The sequence below is a fragment of the Heliangelus exortis genome, chromosome 17 (assembly GCF_036169615.1).
Source record: "Heliangelus exortis chromosome 17, bHelExo1.hap1, whole genome shotgun sequence".
Classification (NCBI taxonomy): Eukaryota; Metazoa; Chordata; class Aves; order Apodiformes; family Trochilidae; genus Heliangelus; species Heliangelus exortis.
This window is the reverse complement of record NC_092438.1, coordinates 10,353,437-10,377,741: the sequence shown is the minus strand read 5'-3', so window position 1 is coordinate 10,377,741 and position 24,305 is coordinate 10,353,437. Positions and strand designations below refer to the sequence as shown.

At 55.6% G+C, this 24,305-nt stretch overlaps 1 protein-coding gene across 10 annotated transcripts in view; it reads right to left on the bottom strand.

The window, feature by feature from the left end:
- The window catches only part of MPRIP (myosin phosphatase Rho interacting protein), a 76,257-nt gene extending 53,641 nt beyond the window's left edge, over positions 1-22,616 (bottom strand). For 9 of the 10 annotated variants that reach the window (XM_071760629.1, XM_071760630.1, XM_071760628.1 and 6 more), the window contains exons 1-3: positions 22,358-22,616; positions 11,406-11,483; positions 9,339-9,404 (exon numbers count right to left, since the gene is read on the bottom strand). In XM_071760629.1, the coding sequence (XP_071616730.1) occupies positions 9,339-9,404; positions 11,406-11,483; positions 22,358-22,477 (264 nt within the window). In that variant the 5' untranslated portion in view covers positions 22,478-22,616. Of the gene's footprint in view, positions 1-9,338; positions 9,405-11,405; positions 11,484-13,285; positions 13,394-22,357 lie in introns of those variants that run through there. The other variant, XM_071760632.1, reaches the window with a different exon arrangement.
- Between the last annotated feature and the right edge of the window lie 1,689 nt (positions 22,617-24,305).

Below are 24,305 nucleotides of genomic sequence, written 5' to 3'. Positions count from 1 at the left end.
CCCCTTTGCCTGGGATGATGATCTTCACCCTCCCAGCAATGGTCTGTGCACAGCATTAACTGCCCATGCAAGCAAAACTTCCCCTTCCTCCACACATCTGCTCCATCCATAATCCTCACTGTCCCTCCCCTAATGGGAAAGCAGCCAGAAAAGCAAACCAAAACCCTAATTATATCCCAGTAGCTTCCCAGCACCCTGGTGATCTGCTGTGACTTTATCGACATGGTTACAACAGGGCTGATGAAACGAGGAGAAAAGGGCCAAGGCTGGGCATGCTCCAAAAAAACCCACCCTTTCTCCCCAGCTGCAGCATCACAAGGGGTGGAAATCCTGTGTAAGCTCAGGGTGCTGCTGGGACACGCCTAAAACCAACCAGAGCACCCAACCCTTCTGCCTCCTCTCCCCAGGGACCCGTGGCAAAGGAAACCCTGCAAGCTCCACTGTATGGGGACCAGAAAGGGAGTGGTGACAACCATGGGACACAGCAGGAGAGCAGCCCATGGCCTTACTGCAGGTCTCCAGGGAGCTGTTTGGCCATAAAATGATGGAGAACCACAGTGACAGCACCTGGAGCCACAGCACCCATGGCATGGGACGTGCAAGAGCAAGGACCACTAGGATCACAAATCTGCAGCCCCACGGTGAGGGGTGTGACAGCAACAGGGACGTGGCATGGCCCTGGGGTGTGTGATTAACAAAAAAAACAGGAAAAAAAAAAATCTCCCTGGTAAGCGGGAGCTTTTCCCAGCTCTCCCCAGAGCAGCAAGAGCCCCCATGCAGCACCTCTGCCTTCCCCTTCAAAGCAGCAGAGGTGGCAGAGGAGCTGTGCCCCGGGGCAGCAGAGTGCCAGCTCTGTTAATACACACCCAGAGAGAGAGCAGCTCCTGGATCCTGCAGGGAGGAGGTGAAGGGCCACGTCAAGTTGCTGCACGTGTGATTTACCTACTGTAATTTTCAAAAAACTTGCAGCAAGACTGCCTGGCTCTCTTATTTGCCTGCTTACAGTCAGACTTTAGTGACTGCAGGGAAAAGAGTCTCTTCCGCAGCTTTGAAGGGATGGGGTAAAATGAAAAGGTCTTAAAAAATTTATATTACCAAAAGCAGATTCACTCCCTGCTACCTGGCACGAGGGACAAGCAGTGTTTTGCTAGCATTGTTTTTTGTGCTGCTGTAAATATCTTGCAGCCCATGACAATCCATAAGCAAGACCAATAATACAACTTGCCTGGGAATTTTCCTTTTCCACCAGAAATGCCTCAAAACAGCACAGACAAAAGGTGGAAGACTTCTGCAAAAACCCTGCATTCAGCAGCCCTGAGAAAAGCCATTTACAAAACCTCACTGAAGACCTCAGCTTGTCTCCACACAAGTTTTAACCTGACAATGTCCCTTTTACAGACTCCAAAACCTGATGAATAATGCATGTCTGGGATAAACCAGAAATATAATATTCACTAATGCTTCCCTTAACAGAGAAACAAGGACTGCAAATAAGTAATTTATTAACCCCAGACCGTGTTGCTGCTTGAACAGAGGGCACACCTCAGCTTTCAGCCCCAAAAACACAGGCAGAAAGTTTGGGTTTGAGCCGTGGCAGGAATATGTTAAGGGCTGGCTGAGACCCCCCCAGCTCTCCTCACACCTCCAACACAGACATGCCTTGTCCTGGACTCTAAGATGCTGAGGGGATGAAAAACTCCCCCTGAGATCAAGGCTGGGACCTGCCACCCTTCTTTCTCCTCCTCCTCCTCAGGGGCTGCTCCACGATGGTGGGAAGCCCACAACCCTGTGCTCGCCCGTGGCTCCGGCTGCTTTCTCAGGCATTCCAAAACCTGGCCTAAACCTCTTTTTTTCAGCACATCCCCCCCCCCTCTTCCCCAGCTCCTCCATGGCTGGACGCCTGCCTAATTGCGTATTTATTTATTTCTGCATTTTCCCAGCTCCCCGCACACACTGGTGTGGGGAAGCCAAGCCTGGCTCCCAAGGCAGACACCAAAAATATGGAAGGGGGGGAGGAGGGGGGGGGCAATAAGTGCATCTCCCCCCCCATTTCCCAGAGGCCAGGAGGAAACCGGGAAGCACAGGGCTGGCCGGGAAAGGGGTGGAAGTGGGGGGCTGGAAGGGAAGGGGACGCCGGCGGCATCGCCCACCCCCTTTGCTTTGTGTGCACGCTTGGGGAAATTAAAAATAGCTGGGTCCAAAGAGTAGCTGCAAGAGCCACAAAGAGCGTGTTGAGCACAGGCAGCTGCAAGCTATTTGCTGCCCCTGGTAATCAGAATCTCAGCTTGCACAACCCCCCCCTCCTCTCAACTCCCCCCTGGCCCCTTCCTCCCTTGCCAGAAGCCACCGCTGCCTTTCTCTAACCCACATGTCATGTCAACAATCAATGAATACAGGATTTCTGCCAGGGAAAAAAAGGGGACAGGCTTTGATTTTTTGGAGTGACTTTGTTGCCTTGCTCGATTCGGGTCCTTGTCCTCCTCTCTGAGCTGTCACTGAGGCCAGGATGCTCCAAGCCACCCAGCAGAGATGGGACATTCGCTGGGAACGGGGACGTGCCAGCCAGCAGGATGACAATTCTTCTAGGGATTCCTTTATGCAACAGGAAAAGGGATTCTATTGCCCAGTGTTACCCAACCCACAGCCCACTGGTGGTCCTTGCCAACCTCAGCTGGTGGCCCACGAGAGGGCTGGAAAGAATTAAAACCCACCCCCATCCCCACCTCCACACAGCAGAGATGGCAGGTACAGGGCCATGCTGCTGGCAGCTCATTTCACACCCCCTCCCCAGCATCAAGCAACAGCAAGGCAAAAAAAATTGTGGTTTTGTTGGTTCCTCAGGTGGGCTGGTCCTTCATGGGTGGGCATGGCCACCCAGGGACCATGGGATGCTTGGACGCCCAGCTTGCAGAGAGCTGGGATCAGGCATCCACTGCTGCAGAGATCCCGCTGCTCTCACTTCAATCACACCACCAAAAAGGGGAAAAAAAAGAGGAAAAAACCAAAAGGAGCAACTGGCTGTAGTAAACACCAGTGCTACCATCTGTCACCCACCACCAAGGCATCAGGGGCTGTTGTTAGACATCTATGGGATGGTGGGACACAGGGGAAAGGCAGGTTCCAGGCCACCATTCCAGGCAGGGGCAGGAACATCAGCCAAAGGGCTCTTGTGAGGGCAATGGTGTGCTCAGCAATCAGCTGTGCCATCCCACTACCAGCTCCAACATCTTCACTGCTGATCACCAGTACAGGAGGGTTTGATTTCTGCATTATCACTTTACAGTGGGTCACAATTTTTCTTTCTCCGAGAGCCTGCGGCCAGGCTGGAGGCCATGGGTATGGAAGCCAGGTTTCCAGAAGAAACTCCAGCTGCCACAAGTGCCTCCACCACTCTGCCTCCCACAAGCTGGATAGATGCAATTTAAAATCCAGCTCATTTCCCTCTCACTGCTCTTGCACACATCTCCTACACAAAAGTCTTTGCTGGGTCTCAAGAGATGGGAGTAGGAAAACAGCAGAAGGGACAGAGCCACTTGAACCCGTTCTCATTGCTCAGCATAAGAGCAATTCCAGCTTTGCAGCTTGCCCTGCAGAAGACAATAGGGGCTGTGTTGTTTCCAGGAAGGAAGCACCTGGGCCAGGTCATCAAAGCTGCTCCTTCATTAGGAGGTCACTGCCTGTATTCAGATTTCCCAACTCTGCTTTCATCCTTTCGCCTTCTGTTAACTCCCAAACCTCCCACCACGGGCTGCTTCACACTGGGGCTCTCCTGAGGGGATCCTGCAGGCACTGAATGCCTTTTTTGGGGGGATTGGACGTGGAGATCAGCATCTTCCATTCACAATCAAGAAGACATGAAGTAAAACCAGACAGCTTGATCCACCTAAGCTCACAGCAAACCCAGGCACTTGTGGGGCTCCTGGCCACGGACCCATCCCTAGAGAAAGAAGCCTTTCCCTCTTCTTCTCTCAGCCCTCAGAAACTGCCCTCTGCAGCTCAGCACTTTCACCTTCCCAAAAACATGCTAAAAACTACCCTAAAAACTACCCACACTAAAAGTGGTAAAATGGAAGAGGATAGAGAGCCATTCAGAGGTGCCCTCAGGTGTCCTGACAGCCAGACACTTCAAGCAGACAGAAAAGGCAAAACATGAACCCCCCTGAAGCCACCGTTATGGGGTCCCCACACCCAACCCCAGTAACACAAAGTAACACTGGATCAAGCAAGACAACAATATTAGAAAGATCACAAATTAATATCTGTGTATCCTCCCAGCAGTGTCCTGGGAAAAGAGTTCCCAGGGCTCCCTGTAGGTTCATGGGTTTTGTTCTCCAAAAGCAGTACTGAAAATTAAAACACGAATCTATCCAAGATCTCCGAGCTCTGCCAGGAAACACCAGAACTTCTGCTGTCTCTACATCTCCTGTAGAGCAATCACAAAGATCTGCTTTGTCCCCTCTCCCCTGCATCCTGACTTCAGGTGTCCCTCTCCTGCCTAGCTCTCCCGAAGGAAAAAGGATTGCTGCTCTCCAATTACTACAAACATTTCCTTATTTCTACTGCATCATCTCTCAGATATGCACTGAACATCCCAGGTGAAATTGCCCCAAGGACCATCTCCCACCCCACTCCCCACAACACCAGTTATTTCCCAGTCTCTGCTGCCCACAGCTGCCCACCACTCCCATTCCAGCCAGCTCACATCCTGCCTTGATTTCCCATCCACACCATGACCTGGATGGAGCCATTTCCCTTCCCAGTGCGTAAACTGGTGGGACTGGAAGGGCACCATCACCACCATTCACTCAGGTGACACATCACCCCTGGACTGTCCCAGGATGCAGCAGTGCAAGGGGTCACTTTACCCCTCTGTTGGGGTCAAACTGAAAACCAGAGGAGCCAGGAAAAAAGTTCTCCCACTGCAAGACAAAGTCAGAACCACATCCTGGAAAAAATCTGGAGTGGGGGGTCCCTGCCACCATCCAAACCTCACACAGCCGCTCCCCTCCAGCCTTTCTGTTTCAGCTTTCTTTAAATTTGAAACATGCTTTTGATCCAAGCCAAAAGCTTTTTATGTTAAACAGAAACTGAAAGTCTTGGATGATCTGGCAAACAGAGGCACTGGCAAAACTGTGTCCATGGGAGGAAAAGCCAGGGATGAGGGGAAAGGGGGTTTGTAAAGCCTGGTGCTCCTGTGGATCAGGGAGAGCTTGGAAACACTTAAATGGTGAAACGTGTGGAAAAAGTAAGGACAGAGAGGCCAGGATGTTTAAGGTTTGTTTTTAATCCCTGCCAATGAATTTCCATTCTGTGCCAAGACTGAAGTAAACTGCTTTGATCTGAAAAGGAGGAGAAAAACACACACGCAGATTCTTGGCTTCTTAAAACAATATAGATGACAAAGGAGGGAACTGCGATGAAAATTAACACGGCTCAGCTCTGCTGACAGGGACATTTTAAAATGCCCCTTTCTTCCAAAGAAAGAGGATTTTGGTGGGGGGTTGATTAGGAAACAGTGATTACACACATCTACGCATCGCAGCATCATCGGGCACGCAGCCCTCCCTCCCTCTCATCCCCCCCAGCAGCCACCAACACTTACACCACTCTCCTTTTTCACCCATTTATCAAATCCTTTGGTTTCCGCAGGCAGGAGCAGGGCCTGGGGCTGTGCAGGGTTCCAGATGTGACCCAGCAGCCCCCAACACGGTGCCAGACCTCCCACCTCTGAGCTGGCCTCTCTTCTCCTATTTATACACCCGGTGCAGGGGTCCTGGTGCTCCCCTAACCACTGCCAGATGCTGGGCTGGCCTCCTTCATCCTGCCCTGGTCCCATCAGCTCCTGGCTCCCTCCTGACCTCCCTCCTCCCAGCCACTGTGGGCTGGAGCAAGGATGTACGAGGGTAAAGCTACCAGGATCTGCCCAAATTCCTGATTTAGGAACAGGAAAATGCTGTGAGCCTGGGAAGGGTCTGCAGTGCCACCATGGAGGAGAGAATCATAGAATCACCACAGCTGGAAGAACCTTCATGGTCACCAAGTCCAGCCGTTAGTCCTACAACACCTTAACCACTAAATCATCTCCCAAAGCACCACATCTACCCATTTTTTGAATAGCTCCAAGGATGGTGACTCCATCACCTCCCTGGGCAACCTGTTCCAGTGCTTCACCACTCTTTCAATGAAGAAATTTTTCCTAAAATCTCACCTGACTCACAACAACCCAACTCCACAAGCAAACTCTGGCACAAAGGTGGCTTCTTATACACCCACTCCCACCAACAGTCTGAATTTTAGAAAGGAACTTGAATCCAGCAAATAAAGGGCAGGGTAGAGAGGCAGGGCTCAGACCCCATCCTCATGCTGTAAGGTGCCAGATATGAAGAGAGGGAAGTTTGTTGGGAGGTCAGAGATGCTCCTCCACGTCCCACCAAGGGAGCCAGAAGATGCTCTCACCTTGGCATTAGTTATTCACAACACCAGCAAGTCTGAGACACTCCCAGGTGAGCCTGAGTTTTGTCCTACTTTCAAACCAGTACATCCAGACGAAAAAAAAGAAAATAATAAATCACAATTAATGGTCTCAGGCAGCCACTGAAAGGAGGCCTGGTGTGATGGGACAACACCTCCAGGGAGGATGCAGCTCCTGCACGGGGCAAAGCAGTGGCACAAAAACCAACCTAGTATAAACCCCAACCTAAGGGAAGTGGCAGAGGGGTAAACTGAGGCACAGGGCTTAGGCCTGGCCCATGAACACATAATGAGTCACTAAAAAGCTGGGCTGGAGAGCCAGACCCTCTTCTCCACCCTGCTCTAGCCAGAGGGCTGGATCCCTCCCCTCCTGCACACCCACCGCCTCTCATACATTCCCACGCAGCAGGGCTCTATTTATAGAGACCTCAGCCACTAATTATAGATTACAGAAATCAAAACAAAAGGAAGCAAACACTCTGCACTTGCCACTCTCTGGCTCCAGCCCCTTACCCCAGCACTATTTTTGTGGCAGCTCCTATAGCTCCATCAGAACCTGTCAAACCGCCCCGGCCCGGAGGTGCTGGGCTGCTCCCCCCCTGCAGCAGCAGCTGTGGTTTCACTGGGGACCAACCATGGGGTTTTCTACCAAAAGGACCAGGACCTTGCACAGCATCAGACAATGCCAGAGGGTGCAGCCACCAGCACCAGCTTGGGCATCCCCCCGTGGAGAGGGATGCAGCAGCCAGGGGAAGTTTTCCTCACTGTCCAGCACAAGTTCCTCCTCATCCCCTCTAATGATGGAGCTCGAGATCCCCCCTAGCCCTGGCAGGGCTGTTTCCCCCCAGATTGAGGACTTTATCCTCTCTAGTTTCAAATATCCTGAAGTACCAAAGGTCTAGGCTCTCTGAGTGGCTTTCCCAAAACCAAAACAAGTCTCTGGATGCATTTGCTTTGGCTGAGGGTTTTTTGGCTGGCTTTAGTCTTGCCCTTTGTGCAATGGGGAATCAGGGAAGGTATCATTTAGGAAAACCAAGGAAGTGCCTCAGGACTGGGAAGCACAAAGGGACCTCAGACACCTGTAATGCAGTGGTTCATCCACCAGCCTGTCCCCTGCTCCCTGTCACCCTCTTTGCTGCCTTTTATCAACTCAACCTAAGAGTGGTTTCACCACCCTCCAGCTGCTGCAGAGAAATGACAGCCCCTGCACATAATCCAGCCCAGCATGGGGGCTATCAAAGAGCAGGAGCAAGCCAGCACCAAGGGGTAATCACAGCATGGGAAGGCAACCCCAAGCAATCCCACAACCTCCACATCCACCCGCAGCTGGGAGGGAGGAATTCCTGCACATCTGAGGAGGCTCAGCTCAGCTCAGCCAGGAGGGGCTGTTGGCAACCTCCTTGCAGAAGGGAAGAGGACGTGCTCTGCTTGGTGTTCCCAGAGGCCAGGAAGGTTCTGGGTGCTGGCATGAGGCTGGGGCTGCTGGCAGGAATGGCACCCAGAGGGAAAGGGGGAGACCCCAGAGAGAGAGTCTGGTGGCTCAGCCAAGGTTCAAGGGAATGGAGGTCCATAGATCCCATGCTCTCCATGCAGCCATGGTGCAAAACAAAGCTGGTTTGGGCTTTCAGAGTGAAAATTTGGCAGAGGAAGAATAGGCATTCAGAAAGAAGGTGGCTAAACTTCACAAAGGACAGGAAGGTATTTTTATAGCATACGTCAGACCCTGATGAAGAGAGGGAGCTGCAGCCACGTCTTCCACCTATGGCCATGGAAAGGCTGGACCAAGCCCTCCTGCTCTCCATCCTACCATGAAGGGCCACAGGGACAGTAAGGCCCATCAGAGCCTCAGAGCCATCCCAGGTGCTCCTGCCCAGATACAGCAGTACTTGGTGCTGGTCAGCATGGAAAAAAAAAAAAACAAACCAAAAAAAACCCAACACTAAAAATGTGGTTTCCTACCATCCTTCCCATCTCCCCTCAGATGAGGGCATCTCCCTACCACCAACCAGCTGCACGCTGCTCTCCTGTCACTGTAGGACACCAAACACCAGCCCAGTGCACAGCCAGGCTGCCGAGACACTAAAACCACACTGAAAGCCTCCACCACTCCTCAAGTGTTTAAATTATTTAGGGCACTTGGCTCAATCCCAAGAAAAAAAACACAAACAAACCAGGCATGAAACTTGAGAGCAAAGCTCACTGTGCTGCTGTGCCCCCCGCTGCACAGTGCCCTTGCTGGAGATACCAGCACAGGACCAAGATATGGACCCTCACAGGGAGCTTTCTCCACCACAGCCACGAGTCCCTGTGTGTCCCCTGTGTTCCAGCCCCACGTGTGCACCCCGGTGTGCCTGGCACCCTGAGCCTCCCAGCCAGGCAGATGCCAGCAGGTGGGCACTCACTGGGCCGTGCTGGCACACTCAACCTTCCCAGGGCCTTGCTGTAGCCAGGAGGATAAATCCAAGGTAAATCCAGGTGGTCACAGCCCCACTTTGCAGCTCGCAGCAGATGAGAGGGTTTCCCTTCCTTTTGTCTCCCCTTTGTCACAGAGGAACGGGATAGAAAGGAGTGGAGGGGACTGTAAGGATCCCCCACAGTACTCCCAACATGGGATCTGCTGGCAGCAGACCAACCCTAGGTGAGGTGGGACCCACAAAGCACCCACCATCCTCCTCAGACCGTCCACCAAGCTGCCACGCAAACCCAGCCCGGCAAAAAGTTGCACTCAGAGAGCAAAACTCTACACTGGTTTGGCAGAGGCCTCCCCACGCCACATCTTGGGAGCATCCTCTGAAAACAGCAGAGGTGGCTCTGGCTCTGAGACGTGGGCAGCCCCATCCCCACCACCCAGACACAGCAGCACTCACCATCTCGTCGAGGGCGTAGCGCAGCAGCCCGTGCTCGTAGAGGATGAAGAACCGACGCTGCCATTTCTGCAAGAGAAGACAACGAGGTTTGTGACAGCAGTGCCCAGGTCTGGTTGAGCAGATGGGCCCCAGCTGCCAAAAAAACAGTAAAGAGGATTCGCCAGCACTGTGGGGTCTGTTCCGAATGGGTGATGAATGTTGTAGAAGTGTTTCTGCTCAGCCCCTCACACCCCAAACCCAGCTGTCTGGGGTGCTGTGGGTTTGGCTCTGCCAGAAGTCTGCTCCCACCCACCCATGCTGCTCCATTTCCTGGCTTTGTGGGCATCCAAAAGGATGGTTTCAGAGTTGCTTCCCCACCCACCCCTCTCTGCATTCAGACAGACCCCAAGTTGGCCTGATTTAACCACACAGAAGACAACAAATAACCAGAGACAAATGCTCCCAAGCTAGAACCAGGTCTTTCCTTCTCTTCTGAAGGATACCCACAACCCACCATCGCTCTCCAAGAGACCCAAGACCTGCAGGACATCAGAAAGATCCCCCAACTAAGTGCCCCCAGCCCTGAGCTTCACCCTGCAGGGTGTCAGGATCTCACAACACCCACCCCCCAGGAGTGCATAAGCTCAGTTTGGATGGTGGCTGCACTTCCAAGGGGTGGCACTGCCCAGGTGGTCCTGCCTCCCCTGGCACTGCTGCTTCTGCAGCTGCACAGCAAACCAGATTGGAGATTGGAGAACAGATCTGGCTGGAAAACTTCCTTTTTTTGTGTGTGTGTGCCAGGTTGTTTTCAGCCAGGAGCAAAAACTGGTTGAGCAGGCTGAAATAAAAAAGGTCCTAGATTCATAGCCCCAATGCAGCAATTCTTATCTCGTTTTTCTCAGCCCTTTGGGCAAAGTCCAAGGTGCTCAGGGACAAGTAAAACTACAGAGGATCCCGTGGACCTCCACATGCCCCAGCTTAGCAGGCAGCCTCTGCTCCAGGGGGGCCCCCAAGTCCTGTGTCCCCACAACGCTGGGCCAGCAAGCCTCAGACCAGCTGTGACTCCAAATAATGACCCATATACCCAAGGCTGAACTCAGAACCTGATTCCTATTCACTCGGGAGAGACTTTTTTTTTATTACTAGCAGCTCTGAGAGCATTTTGGCTGCGTGACAGAGGGCTCACGGACGATTGCCATCCCTCCCACGCACAAGGCAGCCCGGTCCTGGCAGCCTCAGCAGCAAGTTCCCTGGAAAAGCAGCTTGAGGACAGGCTGGGAGCCCTCATCACAAGCCAGCAGTGAAAGGACATCAGCTTAGCAACGTCCTTCTGGGCTTCACACCCCCCAGGGTAGGAAAGTGGGGGATGCTCCAAACTCACGGGATGCTGCTGTTTCTGCAAGACATGAGCAAACCCCCCTTGGGCAGAGGCTGAGCGTGCCCTGCTCTGTCTGCAGGGCTCTGCTGCCAACACACTTGGCTTCAGAGCTCCACAAGGTTCCAGGAATCATTTCTCAGCCTTTTCCTTGCTTCAGGAGCTGCCTGACAAAGGGGTATCAGCATTAGGGGATGGCGTGCAGCCTCTCTTCAGGGCTCTGGGCATGCCCATGGTGAGCCACAGAAAATTAAATAGCTGTTTTCATGCACAACCAAAGTGAAATCCAGTGCTTTGCTGACAGTCTCAGCACAGCTTAGAGCCACACACCCACACTCCATCAGCCTGAGAGCCTTCCTGTCAGTCTGGCATGTGTCAGGCCAACCACACCTCAACCAGAGGAGCATCAAGGCATCAAAAAGCAACAGCAGCAAGCAATAAAACTGCACTCACTGAGCCTGACCAGCACCTGTAATGCCCCAGTCTGCTACCCCAGCATGGGAGCCCTCACATTCCAGAGAAGACATTCAAGCCCTTTTGTAGGAAACATCTCACAGCTTCCCGCTTTGCACAAGGGGATGGGTCCATGTAGGTGTCTGCAGCACTCCTGGAGCCACAGCTGCCTCTGGGGTGAAGGTCAGGGGCAGTCCCTTGTCACTCTTCCTGCCACTCCCACCCACAGCACAGGGAGTGAGCTCCTCAGTTTCACTTACCCGAGAGCGATGGACAGGGTTGTCAAAGTCCGTTCCTTCTGGGGCCAGCAGCAGCCAGCCACCATAAATGGGTTTGGCCTGCAAAGAAACAGCAGAGAAACACATCAGGAGCAGAGGAAAGGAGCTCACCAAAGCCCATGAGGGATGGATGCTCAGGGACCAAAGGAAACTGCACAAGTTCAGGCTCCTGCACACAGGCAAGCTCAGTCATGCCAGCACAGGGAACATGATGCTCAATGGCAGTCTGTGGTATTACATACATATATATATACATCCACACACACACTGTGTGCATATGGGACTGAGATGAGGAGGTAAAATCCCAGCCACAAACCCCAAACTCATCTGCTTCTGCACAGCATGGCGCCGAGAGCACCAACCAACCCCCCTGGGTTCTGCCAAGCTGCAGAGCCCAATCCTCACCCGCAGCCCTTCCCCTTGCCATCAGCAGCGTGCCTCAGCTACTCCAAAGCAAAAACACACTCCAAAGGAGAGCTCGATGTTTGCCTTTTGTTAATTAAGAGAGGAAAAACTACCCAGTGCTGGCAGCTCTCCAGCTCGCAGCCGCTTCCTGTGCCGTGCACATCCAACTCCCGTTTCCCCGCAGGGCCACACTGCTCCTCCCCAACAGCAGCTCCCAACAGCCCACAGGCAGAGGGAAAAGTGGAGAGGTATCCCTGCCCGTGGCAGGAAAGTTGGAGTAGATGACCTCTAAGGTCCCTTCCAACTGAAGGCATTCTATGAGGGGATTCTATGGAAACAGCTCGTTCAGCTGGCTGGGAAGAGAAAGGGTAAGAATACCTGGAAAGAAAATGCCTTCCAGCACTGCCACTTATCAATGGGAGGGGAAAAAAGAAAATGAACACAACAAATCCATGTTCTTTTCATTGGTGGTTTGGGTGCAGACGTGAAGCACACCCACACCATGGTGAGTAGTGGGGATGGGCACTGGGCACGTCCTCCCTCCCAAACTCCTAGGGGCACCGCTCCTGCTGTCAAGCTGCAAGCTGTTAGCCAACGCCATTCCTGGCAAGGGCTGGGGCCAAATCCTGGTGCAAGAGCAGCAAGGCATTGCCACACCAGTGAGGCAGCTCCACAGAGGTACTGGGACAGGCGAGAAGGGTGGAAACCCAGGGCAGATCCAACTTCAGGAGCCCATGAGTACAGGGACGCTTCTTTCCACCATGAAACACCCTGTGCACACCCAGCCCAGTGACAAGGACAATCACTCCCATAACCTCCAGTAATTATTTTAGTAATTATTTGGTTAATCTTGTTGCTTTCGTTCTTTTCTTTCCTCTACCCCCCCCCCTTTCTTTTTTCCTGAAAGCTTAAAACTGTTTCCAATTCAGTACCTCCCCTAGATTCACCCTGCCAGTTTCTGTGGTTTTGTAATGTTAAAAAAAAAGTTTCCCCTCTGGAAAAATCCCTGCAAACAATAGAAGAAACTGCCTATGCACCAAAAACTGTCAAACACATGAAGCACTGAGTAAGCAAGCTGGAAACAAGCTGGAGGAGCCCTTGTACTGTTTATAAAGTAAAAAAAAAAAACCAAACAAAATCTCTTACCAACCCCCCCCCCCCCCCCCCAAAACATGACATATCAGCTCTGGGTGTTGCTCTCCCAGCAGCTGGGAAAACATGACTGAAGAAGACCTTCCTTACTACCCCTTCTCTTTAAAGGCAATTAAAAGCAAGGAAAATGGGAATGCTGGGAGTAGGACCCAATTCTGGGGAGATGCTTCCCTGCCTTCTGGGAGGGAACCCACGCATCCCCTTGTTCCAACAACCACCATGAGCTGGCACAGAACAACACCCCACAACCCCCCCAACTTATCTTCAGCAAGGAGCCCCTTAATCCCCCCCTCTAGCCCACTCACCTGGGTGCTGGCCCCCTGCTCGCCCATGGCCCCCATGCCACCCCCTGGCCGTGGCACAGCCGCTCAGCGCCGGCCCCGCAGCACCCACGCTGCCAGCACCGGGCAGGGAGATCCCAGCTCTGCCACACCCCTGGCCCGCCCCGTGCCCCCACCCAGAGGCACCCGTGACGCACCCCTGCCCACGCGAGGGGAGGACTTTGGAGCTGAGGGCAACCATGGCTGGCAAAGGCCTTTCCCAAACTTGTCCTGTTTTAGAAAAAATGGCGAGCGACTGAAGGTGATCCACCAGACAGAGAGGGGATTTGTCTTCCGTGGGCTACTGTGACAGGGAGAAAGGTTCCCAAACCCCCACGAGAGACACTCAGAGTGCTTGGGAAGATACTGGGAGTAGCCTCCAGAAGACAGAAAGAAGGAAGAGGATGATGGGGAGGGAAGGATGTGGGGTCTCCAATGCCTGGCACCACCCTAAGGAGCCCTGGGTGGTGATGCTATGGGTAGCAGAGCCGTCTGCTGAACTCAAGCCTTTCTCCACCCCACGATTTTCACCTCCAGCACAGTCCCTAGGGACAGCCAAGCACTCAACCCTACAAAGCCCCGAGAGCAAAATCTCTCCCCGACATAAGCCTCAGCCCAGCAGCACAGCCCCATGCCACCCAAAGCACCCCACTGCACCAGAGCCCCGGTGTGACAGGCAGCAGGCACATCAAGTGTCACACTGGGGGTGAGTAACCATGAAACCCAAACAGGAGACACCATCACCAGGGTCAGGAATGAGCAGCCTTAACCCAGTATCACTGTCATAGAGCCCTGCCCTACCTCAGCCTGGCTCACACCCCTCAGCAGTCTTTTTTTGCCCTCAAACACTCCATTTTTGGCTCAACTGACTGTATATAAAATACTGAACACCTGAAATACATGCCCTTAACATAGAGCACAGTCATTTCTTCACCAGCATCATAAAAAAGCACCAGTGGGCTATAGATATTTCAGCAGAGGCGTCCAATTCCAGATACTGAAACCAAAATAGCTGAAAGGTATGAATTAGAGCCAGCCAGCGTGGGCAGCCCAGTTCCACCCACCAACAGATGAACATACAGAAGCACTTTTTAAAGCCAAACTGAAACAAGCTACTGCTAAAACCAAGCAGTGTCCAGAGAGGTACAAGCCTAAATAAAAGGGATAAGAATTGGTGTACAAAGTGCCTGAAATAAACCCACCACACCTGCATCAGAACAGCCCTGCTGAGGAGAGGTTTAAAATAAAGCTGGTTGATGCTGCTGCAGGAGGCAGGTCCAGGGAAGTGTTACTGCACCAGGCTGGAGCTGGAGCCACACGTCACTTCACACCACCTCAGCTTCCTCCAGAGAGCTCAGCAAGAGGAGGAAAATGCAACACCCAGCACTAACAGCTTGGAGAAAAAGCTTCCTTCATCCGAGTAGATCTGTCCAACCTCACACTAGTGGCATTGGAGCAATCATGGGGTCTCCAGGATGCTTTGAGCACACAGAGCCTGTGAACTCCTGCAATGTCCAAAGAGCAGCCCTGGGTGGTTTCTTTGCACGTAGCAGCCACAAGGGATGCTTGGGTGCTGGGCAGCTTGGCTTTTATTCAAACAATACCCAAGAATGAGCCACAAAACGATGCGGAAAGAAGAGTGGAGGGCAGCTGCTGGCAGTGAGAGGTATCCACATCTGGGGTGGGGTGGGACAACACTCCCAGGGCAGGCAGGAAGAGGAGAGCCGGTTCCTCCGGCACAGCTCACGGTGACGAAGCCAACCACCCACCAGGACCTCAGCTGAGAGGTGCCAAAGCCGCTGCCTCCCCGCCCCGGGAGAGATCTGGGTACACCTTGTCACCCAGAAAAAAGTGGCACGTCCACAGTGCCTTCCAGGGGCACCCCCACGTGGGAGGTGCAGCAGGGTCAAGGGTCCACAGCGTCTGGTCCCGTGGAGGCTGATTCAGGCAGAAACACCCCCGGTGTCACCGCTCTGCTTCCTGTCACACCTCTGGGAACACCCAGGTGTCCCAGCTCACCTGACTCTGCCCAGCCCTGCTTAGCTGCAGGACATGCCAGTGGATCCACGCTGTGGGTCTTCTGCAGCCCCTCACCTGCCTCTCGGGTTGCTGCCCCCATCCCCTCTGCCTGGATCACATCCAGGGGGAAGACACTGCCGCACGGCGGGTGGGAGGAAGCGGAGAAGGAAGCGGCCCCAGCTCGGTTTACATGAAGCTGTCAAGCTGCTGAGCTGATGCTGCCCAGGCACAGACAAACCACCCCACCCCAACCAGCTCCACCAGCACCAGGAACACAATTCCCAGCAGCTGGAGAGACTGGGCTGGAAGGATATGCAGAGCCACTCAGCACTTTCCAAAGCAAGGGGTGATAAAGGAATCCCTGCACATCCACAGGGCTGCGGGGCAGAAAGGGCACAGTCACCCACTTCCAGCCAGCAGGATGGGTCACAGAAGTGTGACAGCCCATGAAGAGTCAGGTCACAGGGCCAGAGGTGGCCTGTGACACCAACCAGCATTCCCATTGGACAGGCTTCCCCCTCCTGCAGTGTTTGTCAGCTGTACCTTCACCTCCTCCCTCTTCCATGAGGACCAACCAGCCGAGCAGGAGCTCAGCACACAAGGTTGGAAGGGGAGAGCTCTGCTGACACCCACAACTCCTCAGAGGGCCTGGACTCAACCCCAGGGCAGAGCACCCACATCCTCATTAGGCTCACCCTCAGATGGGCTGGAGGTGACCCCACAGCCAGCCCCCACCCCAACGTGGTGTGAGGGAAGTTCGAATCCATCAGTGGGAGAGCCTCCTGGCTCCCAGCGCGTGGCGGGAGGGATAATCTGTTTAGGCTGCTGGCAGACGTAATCAGCCTGTCTCGGGTGGAGGCAGGGCTTGTTTTGTTCAGGCTTGGCAACTGAGCGGGAAGGGGGGAAAAAAAACTGGACTGATGCAGCAGAGCTTTAGCCTCTGCCTCCTACTTTGAATGCCCAGAGGCCTGAGCACCGAGGAAGCTGTGCCAGGGCTTCCAGCAGCCCCAGGCTGTGGGTGAACCCATGGTACCTCCTGTCCTGCCACCTTATGGTTTTAAACCCAATATTCACCAAAGGGTGACTCTCTCTGACAGCAGCACCTGCTGCTCCCTGCCTGCATCTCTGGGTACTCAGTAATAGGGTCACAGCTCTCAGCTGGACCCACAGGAGACCACGGTCCTAAAGTAGGGGCAAACACCGTCCTCATCCCCTGCGCACCAACCCCTGAACAGCTCAGGGCTCCCTAGAGGCAGGAACCCATTTCTGGCACAGCTCCAGGGGAAAGTCACCACAAACAATTGTGACTGCAACCTCAAAAGAGGAAATCTGGGTGGTTTCAGCTCTGCTCCCCTCCTGGTTTTGGCACACCTTGGAGCCTGAGAGAACATCACTGATGGGTGAGTGGGAGCAGCCATCACCCAGGAGGAACAGGGAAGATGACAGAGTCTTTGGGGAGGGAATGGGATGTAATAACCCAGCTTTCCTGCCCACAGCATGGTTTCTAGGAACAGAGAGACAAGCATCACAATATTTTGCATGCTCCCAGTGGGATGCCCCATGGACCACTGGAGACCTGCAACCCTGGCTCATGAGAGGTTCTGCAAACACCACTGTGCAAACTCATACTCCAGGGGCAATCCCAAGGGCCGGGGACACAGCCCAGCCACAGCGGTTAAGCCGCTTACATCTCGGTTTCCCTGCCTGTACAGCATTTCCCCTCCACTGTCACTTTGTGATGGGCAGTGGAGCAAAGCCAAACCCCAGAGCAGGAGACTGCTGTGAGCTTCCACAACCGCTTCTGGCATGAAAGCAATCTCCATCCCCCAGCTCTGCATCCAGGCAGCCACTCACTGCTCCTGAGTTTGGTCCAAGCTCAGCTTTCTCCACAGCCCAGCACCCAAGCAGCTCCTGGAGACAGCCGTGGACACACGGGGACAGATTCTCCATCCACCTTCCACTCTCCTGCAAAAACACATTTGCACAGCACGGGTGCAGGCATGAGCTGGCTGCTTCCACACCTGCACATCACCAAGGCCGAGCTTCTATCTCACAGTGCCCAAAGAGGACAAACCAGACCAGACAGACCAGACACAGAAGTGAGGAGCACTGTGGGGCAGCTGGGGGGCATGGCCCAGCCCTCCCAGCACACCAGCAGCCATGACCCAGCCACCAGCAAACCCCATCAAAAGGAGCTTCCCAGGTAGTTTGCTGCGTGGGCAGCAGGAGTGACCGACCGACCGGAGGAACAGGAAGGGGAAAGGTTGAATCCAGGCTCTTTCTGCAAATACCCTGGCCCTGGCCCCAGGCCAGCGCTCGGGTCCGTCAGCTGCCATCAGCTTGGGTAGCTGGAGCAAGAGCTGGAAGAGGCCAGCTGCAGTTTGCACGGGCAATTTGTCAAGCAGCAGCAAAATGGAAGTGGGAAAGCACAGGCATCACAACCCCAGCTCCCTCCCTCCTCGAGCAGCCCCAAAGCCCGGGCAGCCCCACAGCGAGCAGGCGTATCTAACCACCTCCCACATCGGGGCTTCCTCGGTGCCTGGGAGAAGCCACAACATCTCTCCAGAGCTCTGGAGAGGGGATTTATCACTTCCTCGGGTGCCAGAGCAGATAAGGTGAGGCGCCATGCAAAAAAACCCAGCAGCAAATAAGTGTGCAAAGGGGACGGTTCTGCTGGCACCATCGTGCTCCTTCCCACGAGCCATACAGATGGCTCACTTGGGTCAAGTGCACCCAAAGGTGACTCCAGTGCCCAACCTGAGCAACCTGAGTCTCTCCTGAGCACCCACTGCCCTCACTGCCTGTATGCCACTCTCCTAGGATGGGATGCTGCCCATGGGGGACAGCCACCATGGCCCCAAGTCCCTGCCCAGCACAACCACCAGCAGAGGCGAGTTTGACATTTGCAGAGAATCTCCCCCTGTTCAGTCCTAATAATCAGTCAAGCACAGGCAGATTTTTGCAGCATGATACAAGCAGCTGGAAGCAGGGGTAGCTTTCCAGGGAAGAGGGGACTTTTCCTACCCCAAGGAACAAAGGGTGGAGGCAAAAGCATGCCCAGGACATGATCCCTCACCCTGGCACCCTTTTGACAATGTGGAGTCAGAACCAGACCCGGGACCAGGGCACTGAAGCAATGCTCCAGGGCAAAGCCAAGCCTGTGACCCAACCCTGACACCCTCCAGCCTTGTGGCTGCTGGCAGACAGCTGCTCAGCATCCAGAACAGTAGGCAAGTGATAATGTCCAAAGGAGGAGAGATGGAAATAACCATCACCCCACACTGCTGGGTAGTGGTGTCACAGGCCAGGGTGGGAGGAGGCACTGGGAAAAGTCTGCGAGCTCCATTTTCTAACTGGGTGGTCCTCTAGGCATCCATGCCATGGTCTCACAAAAAAGAAAAGAGAGGGGGAAAAAAAAAAAAAAAGCACTGGCAGCTGGAAAGACGTCCTGAAATTCCTCTATCTGTGCCAGTCCCCATGCCCCAGGAGAGCACACGCATGGAGAAAATTAAAAGCACTCTGCTCTTCTTCCAATTCAGGCCAACTGTACTTTTGAGGTTAATTCCCAGCCTGTTCCTGTCTAGAGGGTCTTCATCTTCCTCATGAACCAATGAGGAAGAGGAACAGCTCAGTCCAGACCAGCCAGTGTGGAGAACAGGGACCAGACTAGGACACCCTCACAGCTCTGGGTGGCTTCCTTGGGAAAAGGGTCCCACCAGCTGGGAATCCGGGCTCTGGGAAGCGGAGCTGACCTCCACACAAGGCTTGCAGGAGGTTAAAGGGGACTGTTTGGTGCCATTCCAGGCACACCCTGCCAGGAAAGAGGGAATTCCCACGAAAAGGGAACTCTTCCTTGCCAGGAAGGGGGCAGCGTCAGGGGAGCTGGTGACAGGTAGGTGGAGCAGCCAGGACAGAACCATCGAAAGCACCACGTCTGCCAGGGACCATGGGCCAGGTCCTGCCACCACACAGCACCACAGGGCTCTGAGCACTCACATCAGAGCTCAGGTCCATCAGGGCAGACACGCAGCAACAGATTTCCCCAAGGGGGGAGCAGACACAGCGACTGACCCAGTTTGTCCCATGCCAGGCGGACACCCTAGAAGGTCAAATGCAGAGTGGGGGCAGGGGGGTCTAGGACACATCACCTCCAGCCTGAAGCCCTGGAGGGGGACGGCCAGGCCTCCAGAGGACGGTGGGACCACACGTAGCCACCTCAAGTCACACCAACCCCCAGCCAGCAACACAGCTACGTACAAAAACAACTCGTGAACGCAGCGCTCCCGGGATTAGGGACTTAGCGTCCGCGCAGCCCTTTGAAGTTGGAAGCGCTAAGTCTGATTATTATTAGAGAACTCCAGCTCATTAATCCTGATGTTTGGGGCTGGATTGCCCCCTTCCCAGCTCTGTTCCTAATCTGGTTCCCGAGTACAACACGAATTCACTACTACCACTAAATATCTGTGACTCTTTGAACGCACGCACTGTTCTCTGCCCCGAGCGGCTCCTGTGCCCCAGAGCACCCCGGGAAGCAAGAGGGGTGGCTCCTTACACCCACGCAGGTATTTTTATGTAATAAAAATCCAAAAAAGACACGAGTGCGTAAGTGTGAAGTACCTTCACCTTTCCTGCAAGCCAAGTAGAAAGGTCAGATGACTCAAAAGGACTTTTCCAGCCTGACTCTAGGTAATCACCAACACGGTCCCTGTCCGCGGGGTGAGCGGGACACGCTGAACACAGCCCCCAGGCCACGGTGTGGGACCCCCCCCTTACCCAAGCTTAAAGAAAAATTAAAAATCAAAAATTAAAAAAGCAAAAAAAATTCAGAGCTGTTAAATGAACCGTTATTCCTGGGTGTGCTTCGGAGCGATCACACCCCCACATCCTGCCAGCACGGAGCCTCCTCCTCCTCCTCCAACACAGGGTACGGATCCAGAGGAGGGGGGGGTGGGCAGGGTGCCGGGGAAGCGCTGGGCCGGGGGTCTGCATGTTGGGGTGGGAGGGTGAGTGCCTGCACCACGCTACCAGAGCCACCATCTTATCTGGGAAGCGGGATTACTTCACCCCAGCTGCACGGAGAAACCCAGCAGGATTGTGCCGTTTTCCCAACCGGAGCCCCCACGCAGGGCCTTGGATCAGGCTGCGGAGCTGACCCTGTCCTTACAGGGGCCGGGTGTAATGGCAGCCCCCTCCCAGGCCACCCACCACCCTGACGGGAAAGAAATGAACAAGGGGCTGCCCAAAACATGGCTCTGGGTCCCCAGGGAGGGTGGCAGGCCCCCCACAGTGGGGGCAGGCAGGCGCTACGGGGGGAGCATGCAATGCTTTGAACCCCCCCCCCAAATAAAGATAAAACTGCCTTGTACCCAACATGCAGCAAAACCCTGGGAAGGGCTGTGGGAAGGGTCCGGCTGGGAGTGGGGGGTTCTTCCCAAGCCCCCTCTGGGATGGGTCCTTTGTCTGGGCATGGCCACGACGCTCCCCGCCAGCCGCCCCTTCCCGCACACACACCACGGCATGTTTTCCGGTTACGTTTTTTCCATATTAGCCCTCAGATTTCACGATGCACCCCCCCTCCCCTTTCCCCTACCCACCCCCACTCCCCTCCAACCCCCCCTCACCCCAGAGCGAGCGCAGCAATATGTCTGATCTCATTGCCATAATAGGATCGGGAGCGGGGATGTCAGCCCCGGCCCTGAAAGGTGTGGGAGGAAGGAGGGCAGCCCTGCTACCCCACACCCCGACACCACAGATGGGCCCCCCCATGCCCCAAACACCCCCCCCCCAACACCACTGTGGGAGCTGGGTCTGCGTTAGGCCTGGGAGGAGGAGGAGGAGGAGGAGGAGGAAGGCCCAGCCCTGGCTGCCCCTCTGCCTGACCACACCAGGCCCTCACCAGGAAGGTACAAGGGTCCTCATCCCCCCAGGAAAACAGAGGAATTATAGGGCAGGGGGGCCGCATGCTCAGGGGATGGTTTGTCTGGAGTTTTTCCTGGGACTTTAGGGATCTCTCCATGGAGCCCACAGGTTTCTCCCCCTCTACTTGCTGCCACCCACCCCAAGAGGAGCTGAGATCACCCCAAGCGCAGGTGACGGTCACCAAATGGCCTCAGGGAAGGGGTGAAGCCCCAGGTGATCCCAGGGGAGGGGGCACTGGGGTAGGCCAAGGCCCAAGGGACTACTGGGCATTGTGGGGATGCTGGGTGCTCTGTGGGGCAGTTGGGTGTCTGTGGGGTCAGTGATCCCACTCCACTCATGGGGTAAACAGTCAGCACATGGGACCCCTGGCCACCATTTGGCACCACAGAGCACCCGTGGGGCTCCAAACACCACATGGGATTCATGGTTACCTGTGGGTCTGTGTGCTATCCATGGGGTCAACAAGTACCCCATGGAACACCACATTACCCATAGGGTCAGCAGGTAGCTCATGGGACACCTGGACATCTTACAAGACCAGAAAGCACCTCTGGGGCTCCTGAACACCCCACAGGATTTGTGATACCTATGGGGTCAACAGACACCTCACAGAACCTCCCAACACCCATGGGATCAGCGAGCTTGTGATGGGATCCTATGGGACCAGAGACAACCTATGGGGCTCCTGAACACCCCACGGGATACCTGTTGGTCCCTGTGCTATCCATGGGGCCAGCAGGCACCCCCTGAGACCCCACACCACCCCTGACATCCCACACTGCCCATGGGAGCAGCAGGCACCCAGGGCGCCCTACGATGTCTTCATGACCTCTGGAGATCCCACGGGAACCCACCCTAACCATGGGGCCAGCAGGCACCCACGGGACCCTGTGCTATCCGTGGGACCCCAGGACAACCCTGGGACCCTACACTATCCATAGGAACCTGTCCTATCCATAGGGGCACATGGGAAGCTTAGGTTCCAAGGGGACCCCGGGCTACCCACAGGGCCAGCAGGCACCTCCGGGCGTGGGGGGCGGGCAGGGGGTGGAACCCCGGGGGTGGATTTTGGGGGTGAGAACAATGAGGTTGGAGGGGAGAAGGGGCAGAAGTTCCCACCTGGTTGAGGTCCTCGTCGTTGAGCAGGTGGGACTCGCGAGGCTTGAAGCAGTTCTGGCACTTGCTCTTGTTGAAGATATTGGCCTGGAACTTCCTGCAGGGATTGTCCTTGGCGGCCATGGCGCGTCCCGCGCCCGCTCAGCGCCCGCTCAGCGCCCCGCGGAGCGCCCGCCCGCCACCGCCGCGCCCATCGCCGCCCCGCGGGCCGCGGCCTCCGCCCGCCGCCTGCCGCGAGTCACAAAAAAAAAAAAAAAAAAACCAAAAAAAAAACCACCAAACCAAAAGCAAAAAACCAAAAGCCACCAAAAACCAACCTACGATAAATAGATAAAACTAAAAGCAGCGGGGACGGGAGGAAACTGCAAGGCGGCCGCCTCCGCTGCGGCTCAGCGGGCGCGCATGGCCGGGCGGCGCGGAAAGGAAAGGCAGCGCTTCCCCCGCCCTGCGGGGCTGGGCTGGGCGGTGCCCGGCGGTGCGGGGCGGTGCGGGCCGGGTGCGGAGCTGAATGCTCGGCACTGCGACCGCCGCTGCCGACTGCGCTGCCCGCAAAGTTTCCAGCGTCGCGGAGCCAGGCGGAAAAGGGGGCGGGGCCTCAGCGCAGACGGACATTTCTGCTAGCCAATGGGAGCGGGCATCCGCCGCGGACAAAAGGCCTCGCTGGCCAATGGGAGGCAAGGAGAGGGGAGGGCGCAGCGGGGCCCTGGCCCCCTTGGGTGTGGGGGAGGGGCGGTGCGCTGACAGCTGGGGGCAGGGCCCCAAAGGGTTCGGCTCGGCTCGGCTCGGCTCGGCTCGGCTCGGCTCGGCTCGGCTCGGCTCGGCTCGGCTCGGCTCGGCTCGGCTCGGCTCGGCTCGGCTCGGCTCGGCTCGGCTCGGCCCGGCCCGGCTCGGCTCGGCTCGGCTCCGCTCCGCTCCGCTCCGCTCGGTTCGACACTGGTCGTCTCGGCTCGGCCCGGCTCAACTCCACTTAGCTTGGCCCGGCTCGGCACGGTTCTGCTCTGTTCAGCTTGACCCGGTTCCGCTCGGCCCAGCTCTGCTCGGCTGCGCTCCTCATAGCCGCCCCCTTTGCAGTAACCGCTCACCGCACAGCCCCACGCACAGCCCCACGCACAGCCCCACGCACAGCCCCACGCACAGCCCCACGCACAGCCCCACACACAGCCCCGGCCCTTTCTGCCCGCACAGCAATGGGACACACGGGGCACTTGTGGGGTTTGCCCCCCCGCACGGGCAGAGGGGTGTCCTGGGCTGCCGCCCCCCGAACCGGGACCCGTCGGGTGGCACAGCCCTGGGTGACAAAGCCCCAGGAACCCTGACCCTGTCCCCAACCTCGGGCACAGCCCCAGCCCTGATCCGGGTTGGCAAATGGGAGGAGAAGCAACAAATTTGGAGAGGAGCGACACAGCCTTGTGCCCCTCTGCAGCTGGGGACCCACGGGGGCAAAGGGACCCGGGGCCAGCAGGGAACTCCTCTGTTTGTCCAGTGCATTTCTGTCCACTGGAAAACCGGCAGCACGGGCAGGTAAATACACCCGACCGGGTGATAAGGACCCAGGGCCGGTTTGGCTTCCCAGCTCTGCCCGTGGGGTGACAGAGGGACCAACCCATGGGGACACGCCAGGTCTGGTTTTGCCTTCCCTGCCCTAATTCTGCACATCAGTCAGCCAAGGGCCAGCACGGACCTCAGAGCATCACTGGGGCAGGAATGAACTACAAAATGTCCCAGCCTGGCATGTCCTGCCGTGCTAGGACACCGTGGTATCCCCTGCCAGCGTGGGATGGGGCCCTGCTGTTAGGAACAGCCACATGGAGCATCCTGTGGTCATTGGGACCAGGAAAAACCCGTCGGGGAAGAGGGACAGTCCCCTTGCACCCAGCACTGCCCCACTGTTTGATGTGGGGCCCGTCCTTGGCGGCCTCACCACGCTGGCTCCACACTGTCATCCTGGAGT